At 42.1% G+C, this 15,826-nt stretch overlaps 1 protein-coding gene across 10 annotated transcripts in view; it reads right to left on the bottom strand.

Annotated features, from left to right (window-relative positions):
• The window catches only part of Cit (citron rho-interacting serine/threonine kinase), a 165,395-nt gene extending 153,735 nt beyond the window's left edge, over positions 1-11,660 (bottom strand). For 9 of the 10 annotated variants that reach the window (XM_046456420.1, XM_046456419.1, XM_046456425.1 and 6 more), the window contains exons 1-3: positions 8,588-8,638; positions 7,430-7,538; positions 2,873-3,014 (exon numbers count right to left, since the gene is read on the bottom strand). In XM_046456420.1, the coding sequence (XP_046312376.1) occupies positions 2,873-3,014; positions 7,430-7,525 (238 nt within the window). In that variant the 5' untranslated portion in view covers positions 7,526-7,538; positions 8,588-8,638. Of the gene's footprint in view, positions 1-2,872; positions 3,015-7,429; positions 7,539-8,587; positions 8,639-11,639 lie in introns of those variants that run through there. The other variant, XM_058583162.1, reaches the window with a different exon arrangement.
• Between the last annotated feature and the right edge of the window lie 4,166 nt (positions 11,661-15,826).

The raw sequence follows: 15,826 nt of genomic DNA on the forward strand, positions 1-15,826 counted from the left end.
CCTTTACTATAATGTTATGTGTTGTATGTATTATATTATGTGTGCACACTTGTGTTTTGTGTTATATGTTTGAATGTACGTATGTCCATATATCATATATGATGAGCGCTCATGATAAAATGAATCCAAATATTTTTTTTTTCACGTGATTTATATGGTTTAATTTAAATTGGGTAAACAACTGTTGAGGATTGTTTTAATATGTAAACAAAAAAGAAGGTTAACAGATCTGTTTGTTTACTTTCACCTTTCCTTTTCATTATATTTAATAATTCTCTTAAAGATAATGTAAATTGTTAAGAAAATTGTTTTCTTTTAGTGCCTTCTGTAATGTTACATAATTTTTTCTTTAGCCATTATTGCCAGAATTCCTATCTTCATCCCAGTGCTGGTGAAGTCAAAGATAAAACCAATCTACAGCTTCTACAATAGCCATCACTGAACTGCTTGCAGAACTTGCCTGGACACATTGTGAGCTCACCTGTATGCATTGTGAACTATCTGTTGGTGCAGCGACTTGTGGTAGTGTTGGGGTATTTTTGCTGATGATGTCATTGGTGGTACAATTTTTCCAAAAGGAGCCGTCAATTGGCTTGGTGTATCTTCCTCCCTTCTGCTTGTCATGATCGTCCAGCTAAAATTTGGGGGCCAACAGAGGTGAGGCAAAGAACCTCACCCCCCCGCTGGTACAAAGACCTCTCCACAGGTGTGGCTGTATACTGGACCGGTAGTCAGTGACGGGTAAGATCCAATTGCAATGGTACCAACCTAAGGACCATATGTACTATTGGACAACCTAAGGCAGGCACGGTCCCTAAGCCACATGCTTGTTGTTTAAACAGAGAGGGGGAGATGTTGAGAGCCACAGCCCAAGGGGCCCCAGCAAACTTCCAGCTGCCAGCAAACTTCCAGCTGCCGGCTGATGATTGGCTCACAGCGGCCCCAGCAACATCTAGCTGATTGGCTCCTTGGCCCCAGCAACATCTAGCTGATTGGCTCCTCTTCGGTGATGCTCATTGGGCTGTTTCCCTGCCCTTTCAGACCACGGAGCTGCTCATTGGGGGACTTTTTTGGCTCCGCCCACGTGACCCAGCCAATCGGCCTCAAGAGCAGGAGGATTGTGGGAGGTGGAGAGAAGCTTGTGTGGGAGAGAGAGGCTTGTGGAAAGCCGGTGGTGGCAGTTGAGGCTCTGAGGGTTTTTCCTGAGAGGCTGTTTTGTTTGGCGTGTGTGGTTCTAAAAATAAAGTTAGTTTCTTTTGACAAGTGGCTCCTGATTGTGCCCAGCCAGACTGCGGCACTTTTTCATTTTTCTTTTAATATTCTTTTTTATAATTTTATTATTTTTTTAATGTGGTGTTGAGGATCGAACCCAGTGCCTCGCTCATGCTAGGCAAGCGCTCTACCACTGAGCCACAACCTCAGCCCAGTAAAGCCTTTTCTTAAAGGACCAGAGAGTAATTGGCTTAGGCTTTGCAAGCCATTTGATCTCTGTCCCAAATCCTCAAATGCTGTTGTGGTGTGACAGCGGCCACAGGCAATACAGAAACATGCAGGCATGGCGTGTCTCAGGAAAGCTTTGCGCATCACAGACTTCAGCTCCCTGACCTCTGATGTAGAGGCCACATAAGGGAGGTGCTGAAACTTCATGGGGATGGATGGAGAAAAAGAGAGTGAGTTCATCTCAGAGTCACAGCTGAGCCCAGCCTTCCAGCAGGGAGCCAGACACTAAGTGAGCCATCTTGAACATTCCCCGCCCAGGAGAGCCCCAGATGACTGCAATCTTGGCCAGTGTCTCACAGAGCAGAGGAATCTCCAGCTGAGTCCAGTCAGCCCACACACTCATGAGAGGTAATATGATGACTATTGCTTTAAGCCACTCAAGTTTAGAGTGGTAGGTAACACGGCAATGTTGTAAAAGGCAGGGATTCTCAAATTTGGCACTATTGACACTGTGGGCCAGAAAGTTCTGTGCTGAAGGGGCCCATCCTGTGCACTGTAGGATATTTAGCCGCATCTCTGACTCACCCATTAGATGCCCCTAGTTATGACAACAAAAAGTGTCTCCAGATACTACCAAGAGAGCCTGCAGGGTAAAATCACCACTGGTTGAAAACATTGGTATAAACTAAAAGAACATAAAACTGAGACAGAGCAACCACTGAGGCACTTCCCCACCACAGGGAAGCTGAGCAAAGTGTGAACCAGGGTGAAGGCAGGGCTAGTTTATGACTCTGAAAGGCCCTCAGGCTCTTTTGCCTTCACCAGCCCCTTCTCCATAAAAAGAAATAAAATAAAATTACATTTATAACAACAAGTTACATTTTATGACTACACTGATATAAAGAATTCAATCCAGGGAGCTGGAGGTATGGTTCATTGATAAAGCATTTTGTTAGCATGAACAAGGCCCTCGGTTCAATACCCAGCACAAAAAAATTAAAAAATAAAATAAAGGCCATAGTCTAGAATCATTACTATATGCATTTTTTTATGATTTGAGATTAAATGAAGCTAGTTAAAACAAATCTCTTAAATACCATGGGCCCATAAGCACTGTGTCTCCTATAACTAATGGATCAGGGGACATCACTGAGGTTCCTAGAACCAGCTATGCCTGAAGTTTGACTCGTCTCTGGATTTCCGAGTTTCATGGTCAATACATTCAATCTTCAAATCGAGTTTCTGTTACTCACAACCAAGAAACTTGACTTACTTGATCTCCCAGCTCCAACAAGAGGAACATAAGTCTGGGTCTGTCTTATTCAGACCAGAGTTTTTAACCCACTACCACCAACCACTCTCTCATTCCACCTGCGGCATTGTTCTAGCGTTCTATATCAGGACAGTTTTTGAGAAAAAGTTCCTTACTTACACTTCCGGACGAAGTTGCTCACGTGCTTAATCTTCATCAGAGCAGGCTGACTGCATTCTTCAAAGAGAACAAAGAGGGCATCTAATATCCCTTCTCGGGAAAGAGGAGACATCTGCTGTTGAGTCATAAAGGGTGGTTTCCCCTAAAAACAGCCAACAGCAGATGGAGACACTGTCAATAACGAAAAGTTTTGATCAATAACATCCACACAGTAAATTACAAGCCACCAACTCAACTAACTGCTCACGACACACTACCAGCACAATTTGGGGGCTTCATTCTATAAAGCAGCAGCAATTGACAGTCATCATCACTTGCACAATTCCATTACTGTGGGTTTCTCTTGCTAGCAGCTGGAAAGAAAAAAACGTCACAAGCATGTCACAAATAAGAAAGGGTGCTGACCCAGGAACAGTGGCATGCACCTTAATCCCAGCTATTTGAGGGGCTGAGGCAGAAGGACCACGAGTTCAAGACCAGCCTGGGCAACATAGCAAGATTCCTTCTCAAAAACAAGGTCCTTCATTCTTAATGGTCTGAGGCTCCTGGGAACACTTACTCTGGACGTGCCTGTTCTGACCCTTTTCTGTGTCTCTACAGTATGTGTGCCCAGAGTCTGTTAATACAAACTTCAATTTCTTTTTTTTTAAATTGATTTTATTTTTTTAAATACATGATAGGGGAATGCATTACAATTCTTATTACACATATAGAGCACAATTTTTCTTTGTATACAAAGTATGTTCATGCTAATTCATGTCTTTATACATGTACTTTGTTTTTTTGTTTTTAGTTTTTTTGCATTACAATTCTTATTACACATATATACCCCAATTTTTCATATCTCTGTTTATATATAAAGTATGTTGACACCCAATTCGTGTCTTCATACATGTACTTTGGATAATGATGTCCATCACATTCCACCACCTTGCTAATCCCCTGCCCCCTCCCTTCCCCTTGTCCTATCTAGAATTCATCTATTCCTCCCATGCTCCCCCCTCCCTACCCCACTATGAGTCAGCCTCCTTATATCAGAGAAAACATTCGGCATTTGACAAACTTCAATTTCTTTAATTCATTCAGAGTAGTTTAATTCATTTAGAGTAGTGCGCACGGAGTGACTATAAGCCGAATTTATTCATGATCAGGAGGAACAGTTACAAACTGGCAGACTGTGTCTAGCCCACAGACATGTTTTGTTTGGCCTGTACTGTTTAAAATAATTTGAATTATCTGCCAATATTTAAAAATCAGGATCTCTCTCTCTCTCTCTCTCTCTCTCTCACACACACACACACACACACACGAAAAGAGAATGTCTGGCTTCTCTTGAAATTGATGGATCTACCAACACTGCCCCATGTTCCTGCCCGGTGACACTGCTTGGGAGCTGAATGAAGCTACCCACCTCTTGGCAGTGGATATGCTCCAGAGTTCACTACATACTTGACCCCTTCATACCCAGTGCCTGGTCCCCAAAGACAGTGTTATACAGCCCATAAAATATAAATATTTTATTATTTACAGAAAAAAATTAAGAATCCTGGGTTAGACTACTGAGTAATGAAAGACTTCATGAAGAAGAGAAGCCATACGAGGGAAGGAAGACTGAGGTACCCCAGCCAGCAGTTGGCACCCAGATTTTCCAGTCCCAGATGGGACCCCAGCTGATGTCACAGGGTGGAGTAAAAGAAGCACTTCATTGAGTCTAACCAACCCACAGAATGCTGAGAAAAAGTAAGACCCTGTGGCTTTAAACTTTGTGAGTGGTTTGTCCTACAGCACTGGACAAGATGAACAGAATGGCTGCATTTGAGTTCTTTCTAGAGAACTGGAGAGATAGTTAATGAAAAAAAGAAAAGAAATGAAAGAGAAAAAGAAAAAAAAAAAAGATTCTCTGGTCTTATCCCCAACCTCCCGAATTAAAATTTTCTATATTCTAGCTTAAAATCTGTTTTCTAACAAGTCTTCCAAGAGATTCAGAGTTTGGTTGGGTTTGGAAAGCTGGGCCACATTTACTAATAGTTGCCACTAACTCAGAAAAATAAGATTCTTTGTTTTCTTCTGTTCCTAATGAATTTAGGCCAACTAGACCAAGGGTTGCCAAACAGTACCAATTCTGACCAAGATTTTCAACAGCCCACAATGAAATGCAATGAAACAAGCCCCAGGTGACATCTCTTTCATAAAGCGAAACATATTCAAATTTTTAAATGGTCCTTTTTTTCTGAGATGCTGCTCTTCCCCTCTTGGTATTTCTTATGATGCCCTTTCTTTAGAAAATAAAAAAGAGGAGAGCAGGCTTTTCTTTTGGTTTTTTCACATCCTGACTTGGCAAACCTAAGTCTGCCTAACAATTTGTGGAACTTTTCTGGGTCTGGAAATCTGCCAAGACGGACTGAGAACAGTCTGGGAAGCAGGGTTGAGTGGAGGGAAACAAGAAAAACTGTGAGATTGTCCAGAGTACTCACCTGAATGGAAAACAAACTCGATACTGTATCTAAACCTCAATAAAATAGCACAGTATGAGAAAAGAACAAGGCAAATGTCAGATGCATGCTACACTTGCAATAATACCTTTCCTGGCAGCAGGAGGGGATCTTGCTATGGTCTAGATGTCCCCCAAGGGTTCCTGTGTTGAAGACTTGGTCCCTAGTGTGACAGTGTTAAAGAGGTGAAGCTTTAAGAGGTGAGGACTAGTGGAAAGGGATTCTGTCTTTTGGAAGGATTAATGCTTTTTTCACCCTCTGAACTATGAGAGCATGCTGCTATAAAAAAGAGCAAATTTGTCCCTCCCTGGGTCTCTGGCTTCCTATCTTATTCATGTCATCCCACCTTTGTGACACCATCCACCAGGAGGCCCTCACCAGAGCCAAGCATAAGTTCATGCTATACTCTTGAATATCCCAAACTGTGCTAAATAAACCTTTTCTTTATGAATGTCTTTCTTCAGGCATTATGCTATAGCAACAGAAAACAAGACTGAGACACTCAGCATTAAAAAGAGACCCTGCATGCATAAGGCCCTGGTTTCAATCCCCAGCACCACAAAGAGAGAGAGAGAGAGAGAGAGATGAACTGAGGGTTTACTTACAATCCTTACTGATATAATGACACTTAAATGTAAGATACACTTAATAAACCCTGATATGTACTAGAAGCATGGCCCAGCATTTCTGTGAGCAGCCTCTAGAATCAGATCCAAGATGAAGACTGACTCTACCACTTACAAGCTGCATGATCTTGGGTAAGTCCTTGTCTACCTCTATATTTATTTTCTCATTTTTTTTAAGTATAAATAAGTATAGTCCTTACCTCTGTTATGAGGCTGAAGTGAGATAATAAGGAACATGCTAGTCCTGTGCCCAACACTGCAGAAGCTACAGCTACTATAAAGTCATCACATTATGGGCCATTAAGTTATTTTGTAATAAGTAGGGGACAGGTTGAAGTTAAAAAAAAAAAAAAAAAAAAGGCTTAAAAGTAACAGCACTTCCACCATCTAAGATTAGAGACAGATCACACATTTGTGAAAAATATCTCATGATTTAAAAATGATGCGGATGGACCCACAGAACAACCTAATCTTCTAATCTAATTCTACTCTGATCTGTATGGAAATCCCCAACACTAATATTTTATGGAAGAAAAGGTTAGCAAGAACATATTACTATTCACCATCATTTAGGTATCCCACATATATACCTAATTATAATTCTGTTAACAGACATGTATCGTGACTATAACTATACTATGCCACACTTGGGATGAACTATAGTTACCATTTATAAAGGGCTTACCAAAAGCCAGGCAAGGTGCTAAGTGCTCTATATGGATTATCTTATTTAATCCTCACAAGAACTGTGATTAGGTGCCTCCTGTTTTAAAGAGCAGATCCAAAGAAGGTCATTGACCCATGCAAAGAAACAAAGCTAACAAGTGCTGGCTGGTAGGAGGATTCAAATCTAAAATCTTTACCACTGTCTGTTCTCTGGGCTTGTGAATACATCAGTCAAATAAGGATTCCTACTTCACCAGCATTCCATATATACCAGAAACAAAAGGATTAAATATCTACTTGGAAATATCTTCATGACATTAAGTTTCAACACTTCTGGGATGAAGGAAGTGTTATATATCTTGAGAAGGATGGGAATTACACAGGTGTAGTACTTATCAAAACTGGCTTTCCTTTTTAAATCTAAAAAGCAAACATCCCTCAAATGAAAAAAGATTAGACCTACAGAAACTTTGGTTAAAAAAAGAGTGCCTTTGTTCATTTGTTCTGCTTTCTTTAATAAAAGGATGAAGTTTAGAACAGAAGTGAAAGTGTGAGAAATGATTTAAAAAAAAAAAATTTCTCAAGGGCAAGTTCAGCTATCTACCCACTGCACAGTGGATCCTTTTTCCAATACAATCGTTACATAAAAAATATCAAATTGGATTTCTCTTAAAATATTAACCTCGGTCCTATGAAAAAAACAGCAAAGGTGAATGGTAAAGAACTGCTAAGGCAATAACACAGGTGAGCACTATTGGCAGGAAACTTGTTACCTGGAAGAAGAGATTCAGCCTGGAGGCCCGGCTGGCAATGGGCTCAATGGCACCAGCATCCTGTGTATTCCGTGATCCATACTTGAACTTCAGCATCTCCTCACTGGTGCTGAAGGGATATGAGAAAAGGTCAAGTATGCAGTGACATTTTGAGCAGGAAGGGCTTGAGAAATCCTCATCTCCCTCAAGCTCTCAGGGACGGGGAGATGAAAATCGGCCACTCTCCCAGTTTTAGGAAGCTCAGTCTGGCCACAGGGAGGAAAAGACAACCTGTAACAGGAAGGGATACATTTCTCTGACACACTCTTACTTATAAATGTGTTAATTATCTGCCCCCCTGCCACTCCTTTGAATACAAGCTCAACGTAGGCAGGGATTTCTGTCCCCACACAGTCGGCACACACATAAACTAACACGTAGTGATTGAGAATAAATAGTTATTACATGAATAACTGACATAAGCAAATTACATTGATGTTGAAAGATGGGAAGTGCTGTCTTTTGTTTTAATGAGCAAGGTAGGGGACAATGAGAGTGGGGAAGAAGAAGTGGTGCATTTTTTTTTTCTAAGTGCAATCTGGATAAACTTCACTGACAAGGTAGCATTTAAACCAAGACCTGAAGGGGGTGACCAGCAAGCCTTGCTGTCATCCGGAGAAGAAAGGCACAGTATCCCTGGCAGAGGGAACAGCCAGGGCAGTGGTCCTGAGGCAGGTCCTGGCCTCCTTCGACAACAGCAGGAAAGGCATTGGGGCTGAAGCAGTGAGAGGTGGAAAGGAAAAGATGATGAGAGTATGGAGACACTGGAACAGAGAGGGTAAGTAAATTGTTGTGGTCACACAGATAATGAAGAGCTGAAGACTCCACTGGAGAGAACAATTCGGGGAGGAATGCTGACAGGAAGCAGACTGTGACGTTTATGAGAGGAACAAGCCCCACTTCCCCAGGCACCGCGGGGCAGACCCTTGGGCTCCCGTGGAGGGTGGGCGCGTGCCCTGTCAGCCCGGGCGCGCCCTCGCGGCCCCCGGCAAGCCCAGGAAGTGGAACCACCGCCCTCCCCGCCGCGGAAGGGAAAGCCGGGATTGGTACGGGTGGAGGTGACCCTTCCCCTGGCCTGACAGAGCTGGGTGAAGAATTGGGGCGGGGGTCAAGACTCACCCACAGCCGACCCTGCAAGCCTGCGCCCCGCGACTCCCGCCGCAGCGTTTGAACCCGGGGAACGGCGCAGGCGGGGCTCAGCCGTGCCTGGACCAATCATTGCGCGCAAACCTATGATAGACAGGAGCGTCTCAACCAGGCCCCGCCCAAGTCCTTAAAGGGACAGAGGAAGTCGAAAGAAGAGCCAATCAAATTGCTTCTTCCTTTGACTTGTGACCAATAGGAAAGGGGGAAGGTCAAACCGGGCAGGGCCGGTCTCGGAAGTTTGAAATTGGCGGTTACGCAGTTTGTCGTGTTTAGGGACACTTCTGTTTGTCGGATCCCTCGGGGAGGTGGCTTAGGAGGGCGCTGTCTTCTCTCTCAGGGCCACCTGTGAGGAGAAAGGCCCCTCTCCTGGACTTCTGGTCCCGCACACAGGGCTATAGTCGAAGTTACTTGTTACTTTGTGAAACAAACCCTTTCTGCACTACAGCTGAGGCCGCAAAAGCTTTGAGCTTGATCTTCCGCCTGCCTGGCTTGCTGCACCTCTGGGCTGACTGTCCTACAACAAGTTGGTGAAGGTCGTTGAGACAGCCTGAAAGGGTATTTTTAAATAAATTCGAGACAAGATCATTAAATAGGCAGACTTCACCAAAGAAGAAATTCAAATGTTCAGTGGATGAGAGGAGCCCCCATCTCAATTGTAATCAGGAAAAATGAAAAACAAGACTAGGAAAAAAAAAATTCTGACAGTATTTGCGAAGATGTGGAGTCCCACTTACACATAACTGATGGGAGTGGGAGTGTAAATTGGTAAAACTCCGAAAAAAAGTGTTTGGCACTCTTCACTATTTGCTAGCAAGGAAGGTTTGTGCACTTTATGACTATTCTTGGGAATATTTTCTCTACCTTAAGAGAAACTCCTGTATGTACTCCATGTGAGGTGTACAAAAATACACAATGCAAAATAGTATTGACAATATCATGACCAAAAAAAAAAAAAAACTGGAAGCAGCCCAAATGCCCAACAACATTAGGAAGGATAAATTTTTATATTGCAATGTTTTCACACAGCAATGAAAGGGAATAGATTACAGCTAATCACAATGACATAATGAGTCTCAAAACAATGCCAAGTGAAAGAAGACAATCCAAAGTAGGATTCCATTAATATAAATTTCAGAAGCAGATGAAACAAAGCAATGTTGTGAGGGATGTACATACAGGTGGTAGAACCATAAAGAAAGCCAAAATTCAGAAGAATAGATACCTGAGGCTGAGATGGAGACCTTTCAGGGTGTCAAGAAATGCTGCTATGGTCTATTTCCTAACCTGAGTGGTGATAATATGGATTTGTTTTATAATGATTAAAGTATGTGTGGGTGCATGTGCTTATGTTCTGTTTGTATATGTAAATATATGTATATAAATACATATATTTGTATAAGTATTTATATATACAAACAGAACATATGCACATGCACCCACACATACACGCACATATATATATGGCAGTCTTTCCTGTAGTCTTCTAATCCTTGAACTAGATAAAATATAGATGTCTCCTCAGTCCCTCTCTTTCTCATACACACACACAGACACACACACACACACACACACACTCACACTCATATATACAGGAGCAAAACCAAAGCAAAAGTGCTTAATACACACTTTTTTCCCAAACATGACTTTCTTCTTGTTCTCAGGATAATAATGATAGTTACTATTTATAAAGCCCCCCCCACCTTTTAAAATCAAAAATCTTATTTCACTGTAATCTACATTCTATATGTAGGGAAACTGAGAAATGGAGTGATTAATCTTGGGGCTTGCAGCTTTAGATAGTGGGGCTGGGTTGGCAACACCTGGACTAACTCCACATTCCTTTCTTCTACACAAAACCTGCATTTCAGTGGGCATTAGAAATTCTTCCAGCCTCTTCTTGCAGAGGTTGACCCTGTCCAGAAAAAAAATCAAAATGAGGAATGCTTCTAAACCTTCTACGGGAGGAGGTTAACCAAGGTTTTGGGCTGTCCAGCTGAGTGGAGATGTAGATTGTAGACAGCTGAAGCCCAACTAGATACAAAGAAATCTCAGAAACTATGAAAGCTAATTTAGTAAATGTATCTGCTTATTTTTCTCATCTAGTCAAACTTGTTAGTATCCAGATATCACAAATAGAAGCCTTTGCCAGAATCTTTCAACTAGTTCATCCTAAATTCAAATTTATGTTAATAGCACCATTTTGTACTGCCCTGAATCCAGACTACATATCCTACTACTTTCCCATTAGAATAATTATTGGTGTCTGCAAATCCTTTGTGGAACAAGATAGGGAATAAACAATAGATTAAAAGAATAAAGAAACATAAAGCAAAAAATGTTTATAGGGAGAGACAGAGAGAAAGGACCAAGATTAACTGTGTTGAGACTAAAGGGATAAGATGCTGCCAAAAGCCAGGTGCAGTGGTGCCCAACTATAATCCCAATGACTTGAGAGGCTGAGGCAGGAGGATCACAAGTTCAAAGCCAGCCTCAGCAACTTAGTGAGGCCCTAAGCAACTCAATAAGACCCTGTCTCTGAATAAAATATCAAAAAGTGTTGGGGGTGTGGCTCAGTGGTTAAGTGCCCCTGAGTTTAATCCCCAGTATGCCCCCTCAAAAAAAAATGCTGCCAAATGAAAAAAACTTATCCTTAAAACTAGGCTGACAAGAAAACAGAGACTTCATGTTTGTTCTTGCACAGAATGAAGCAACAACCAATCATTTGCTAAACGTGAGTCCATGATTACTGTGACAGAAACTTGGGAAGAACACCATCATCACTGATTATTAATGAAGGATATTAGGATATTCTTTCATTTATTTAAAAAAAATTATGGTGCCAACCACTGGGGGGGACCAAAATGAAAATGATGCCCTTCTTGTCTATTGTTGAAAAGTCAAGGTTAGCGGAGAAATAAGCAAACTATTGTGGAAAACTGTAATAAATTCCTGGGATAGGGTAGGGTACAGAGTGCTGTCGTAATCAAAAGGAGAGAAAATGGTATGTGAAAGCAAAAACCCTCACCTGAAACTTGAAAATAAAGGAGATGGAATTGTCCTCAGAGCCTTCAGCTGGGAGGCGGCTCAAGCAGAGTTGTGCCAAGAAACCTTCTAGAGATAAGAGGAATGGCCGCCAGACTCAAACTAGTCTTGCTGGAATGTTAAGCATTGGCATGCTAGATACAAAGAGACAAAGCTATTCAGGTTCCCTTGGCAAGTGCTATGGCTTAAACCTGTCCCTCCCCTAACGTCACTTCCTGGAAACTTAACCCCCGCCCTCCATGGTACGTGGATGGTGGAGCCTTTAGTAATTACTAGAGTTGGGATCTGCAAGGTCTCCCCAAGGCTCACGTGGTGAAGGTTCAGTTCCCAAGGCAGCAGTGCTCACCAGCGAGGCTTCTGGGAAGCGACGGCATCTGATGCATCTGATTCCATCAGTGGATCAACCCATTGGTGGCTTCATGATTGAGTGGACTCTTGGGAGGTGGTGGAAACCGTAGGAGGTGGGGCCTGGTTGGAGGAAGTATGTCACTGGGGACCTTACCTGGAATGATGTATCTTGTCCCCAGTCCCTTCCTTGCTTGCTGTCTCTGCTTCTTGGTTGTCATGAAATGCATAGCTTTCTCCCTTCAGGTCCTTCTGCCCTGATATTCTGCGTCATGATAGGCCTAAAATCGGTAGAGCCAGCCAGCCATGCACTGAAACCTTTAAAACCAGGAGGCAAAATAAACTTTCCCTCCTTTGTTTTTCTCAGGGTTGTTTTGTTGTTGTTGTTTTGTTTTGTTTTTGTTTGTTTGCAGTAGCAGAAAGCTAATGCAGGATTAATTAGTATTAGATGAGGCCATGAGATTGGCATCCCATGACGTCATTTATAAGAGAAATGGAGACCGGAGCTGGGACTCTTGCTCTATCTCACTACTAATGCCCTCTGCCATGTTTACAATGCAGCAAGAAGGCCCTCACCAGATGCCGAGGAGTTACCAGCACCATGTTCTCGGACTTCCTAGCCTTCAGAATTGGAAACCAAATCAACCTTTTTTTATATATGTATAAATTATCCAGTCTCAGTTATTTTGTTAGAGCTACAGAAAATGGATTCAGGCAGCAATGAAGAGTTCCTCAAGCTAATTTAGCCGCAAATAACTTCTAAGTAATAAAAATAACTACCATGAGCTGATTGTTTTGTAAGGACAAGCCACATCCTAGACTTTCTCTGTTTTCCTCATCAATGGTAGAAGAGACATTTTCAGGTGGCATACTAATGTCATTTATGTTTTAAATTGCATATTTAAATTATATATTTTGCCTGTGTTAGTAAAAACTATAGCCAGTTCATCAAACCAGGTATAGATGATATCACTTGGGGTGAGGTTAAAGACAATATTTAAAAAGAAACCATTGGGGCTGGGGATGTGGCTCAAGCGGTAGCGCGCTTGCCTGGCATGCGTGCGGCCCAGGTTCTATCCTCAGCACCACATACAAACAAAGATGTTGTGTCCGCCGAAAACTAAAAAATAAATATTAAAAATTTTCTCTCTCCCTCCCTCCCTCCCTCTCTCACTCTATCTTTAAAAAAAAAGGAAACTATTGATATTGAATCAGTAAAGAAAATGTTAATATACAGTATTTGGGAGGTAGGTAGATAAAACTAAAAAAATCAAAATTTAGAAAACATTATATATCTGATATGATTCTCAAGCCAGCCCTTAAAATAGGCATTAATAGTAGCACCTTCATTTAACCAAAAGAGAAATTTAAGCTTCAAGAAATTGTCACATACTGGTAAGTGCTAGAGGCAGGACTTGAACTGGATGAGCTCCTTCATTCTAAGGCCCATTTCAACAACCACCAAGCTGGTCTGACTTCTGCTTTTGTTTATCCCAGCACCAAGCACAGAATAGATATTTACAAGGATTTACAGACTGTGATAAAATCTAGCTTCAACCTCATTTGATTACAATTTGGTTTCTCATAGGAATACACCTGGAGTGGTGATTCACATGGGGATCACCTGGGAGCTTTAAAAAAATGTGACGCCTGGCCCCCACCCCTGGAGAGCCTCATTTCACTGTTCTGGGGCCAATCTTGGGTATGGAGAGATTTTTAAACTCCCCAAATGACTTCACTGAGCAACCAGTATCAGGAACCACCTGCCTAGAGACTATTCACCAAATGTCACAGTGTATTATTCATTGCAATTTTTTTCTTTTTCTTTTTCTGTGCTAGGGGTGGTACCCAGGGCCTCACACATGCCAAGCAAGGGCTCTACCACTGAGTTATGCCTCCAGCCCCATTGTGATTTAATACACTGGCAATCTGGCTTGGAGATTGAACCCAGTGGTACTCTACCACTGAGTAGCATCCTCAGCCCTATATATAGATTGTGTGTGTGTGTGTGTGTGTGTGTGTATATTGATGGGAACAGAACCCAGAGCCTTGTACATACAAGTGCTCCACTACTAAGTCACGTTCCCAGTCCCTCTTTTTATATTTTTATTTTGAGACGGGGTCTCTTTAAGTTACCCAAGCTGGCCTTGAACTTGCCTGATCCCCCTGCCTCAGCCTCCTGAGTAGCTGGGATTACAGGCATGCAGTCAGCACACCAGGCTCATCATCAAGACTTTGTTAGCAAGCATCACCTGTGGGGAGAACCCACTCTTATCTGGTACAAATACAAAGTTACCTAAAGACCTTAAAATGGGCTTTCCAGCCTTTGTCCTGTGATCTGCCAAGATGAGATCCAAGACAGTGATGGCCAACCCATACTTTTTGGTATGGGTTGTGTGATGCTTAAACAAGAGCTAGGCCTTAACACTAATTTTCATAATTGGAGACTTACATGAAGATAAGTATGAGAAAGGAAAAGATTTCCAAGCAATACGCCCAAGCAAGGGACATGAGACTTGGTTTCCTCTCCTCTTTCTTTTCTCCCTTTCTCTTCTTTCCCTTCTTTTACTTCAATGATGCTCCATTAAGTAGAGGTTTGGGAGGATTTTTTGATAATGGAGATTGAACCCAGGGGCACTTTACCACTGAACTACAACCCAAGCTCTCTCTCTCTCTTTTTTTTTTTTTTTTTCATTTTGAAATAGGGTCTCACTAAATTACAAGAATCTTGCTAATTTGCTGAGCTGGCCTCAAACTTGCTATCCTCCTGCCTCAGCCTCCTAAGTTGCTGAGATTACAAGCACATACCCCTACCCCTGGCTTAAGTAGAGATTTTAAACACAAATGGAAGTCAATTCTAGACACTTATTCCAACTTCTTTCTAGCCTACCAACGATCAGCTTTGTAAACCCTCAATCAATTATTGAATTCATGAATGAACTAACTTTTGATTCTCTCCTTTGGGCCTAAGTTTATGCCTAGCTATTGTAAGACTTAAGAACTAAGAGCTCATAAGATAGTGCACCCCTGTAATCACAGTAGCTTATGAGGCAGAGGCAGAAAGATCATGAGTTCAAAGCCAGCCTCAGCAAAGCAATTCAGTGAGACCCTGTCTCTAAATAAAATACAAAATAGGGCTGAGGTTGTGACTCAGGGTTGAGTGCCCCTGAGTTCAATCCTTGGTACCAAAAACATGTGGTACATGTGAAAATGCTTCTTAAAATCTAAAGCCAGCAATTCACAGACTGGGAGAAATTATTTGTAAATCATATATCTAATAAAGAGACGAGTGTCCAGAATGTAAAAAGAATCCTTACAATTTAGATGGGTGCCGCTGTGTGGGCCTGCAGTCCTAGCTGTTCAAGAGGCTGAGGAAGGAGGATCACTTGAGCCCAGGACTTAAGAGCTAGCCTGAAAAACATAGCGAGACACCATCCCAAAAAGAGGGGGAAAAAAAGGAAAGAAAGATGTCTCCAAAGAAACACAATAAATCTCTGTAGCAACAGACCCCAGAGAAAAGGAAATTGACAAATTGTCTGACAAAGAATTCAGAAGAAAGATTTTAAGGAAACGTGAATGCAGACGGGCAATTCAATGACATGAAGAAGACAACTTGTGATGCGAATGAGAAATTCATTCAAAGAGATGGAAGTCATTAAAAAGAGCCAATGAAGCCGGGCACAGTGGCGCACGCCTGTAACCCCGGAGTCTTGGGAAGCTGAGGCAGGAGGATCACAAGTTCAAAGCCAGCCTTAGTAACTTAGTGAGGCCCTAAGCAACTTAGCAAGACCCTGTCTTGAAATAAAAAATAATCTCTTCTCTCTT

This window comes from Marmota monax, unplaced genomic scaffold (genome assembly GCF_021218885.2).
Source record: "Marmota monax isolate L192 unplaced genomic scaffold, Marmota_monax_Labrador192_F-V1.1 WCK01_AAM20220418_F8-fsc00185, whole genome shotgun sequence".
Lineage (NCBI taxonomy): Eukaryota > Metazoa > Chordata > Mammalia > Rodentia > Sciuridae > Marmota > Marmota monax.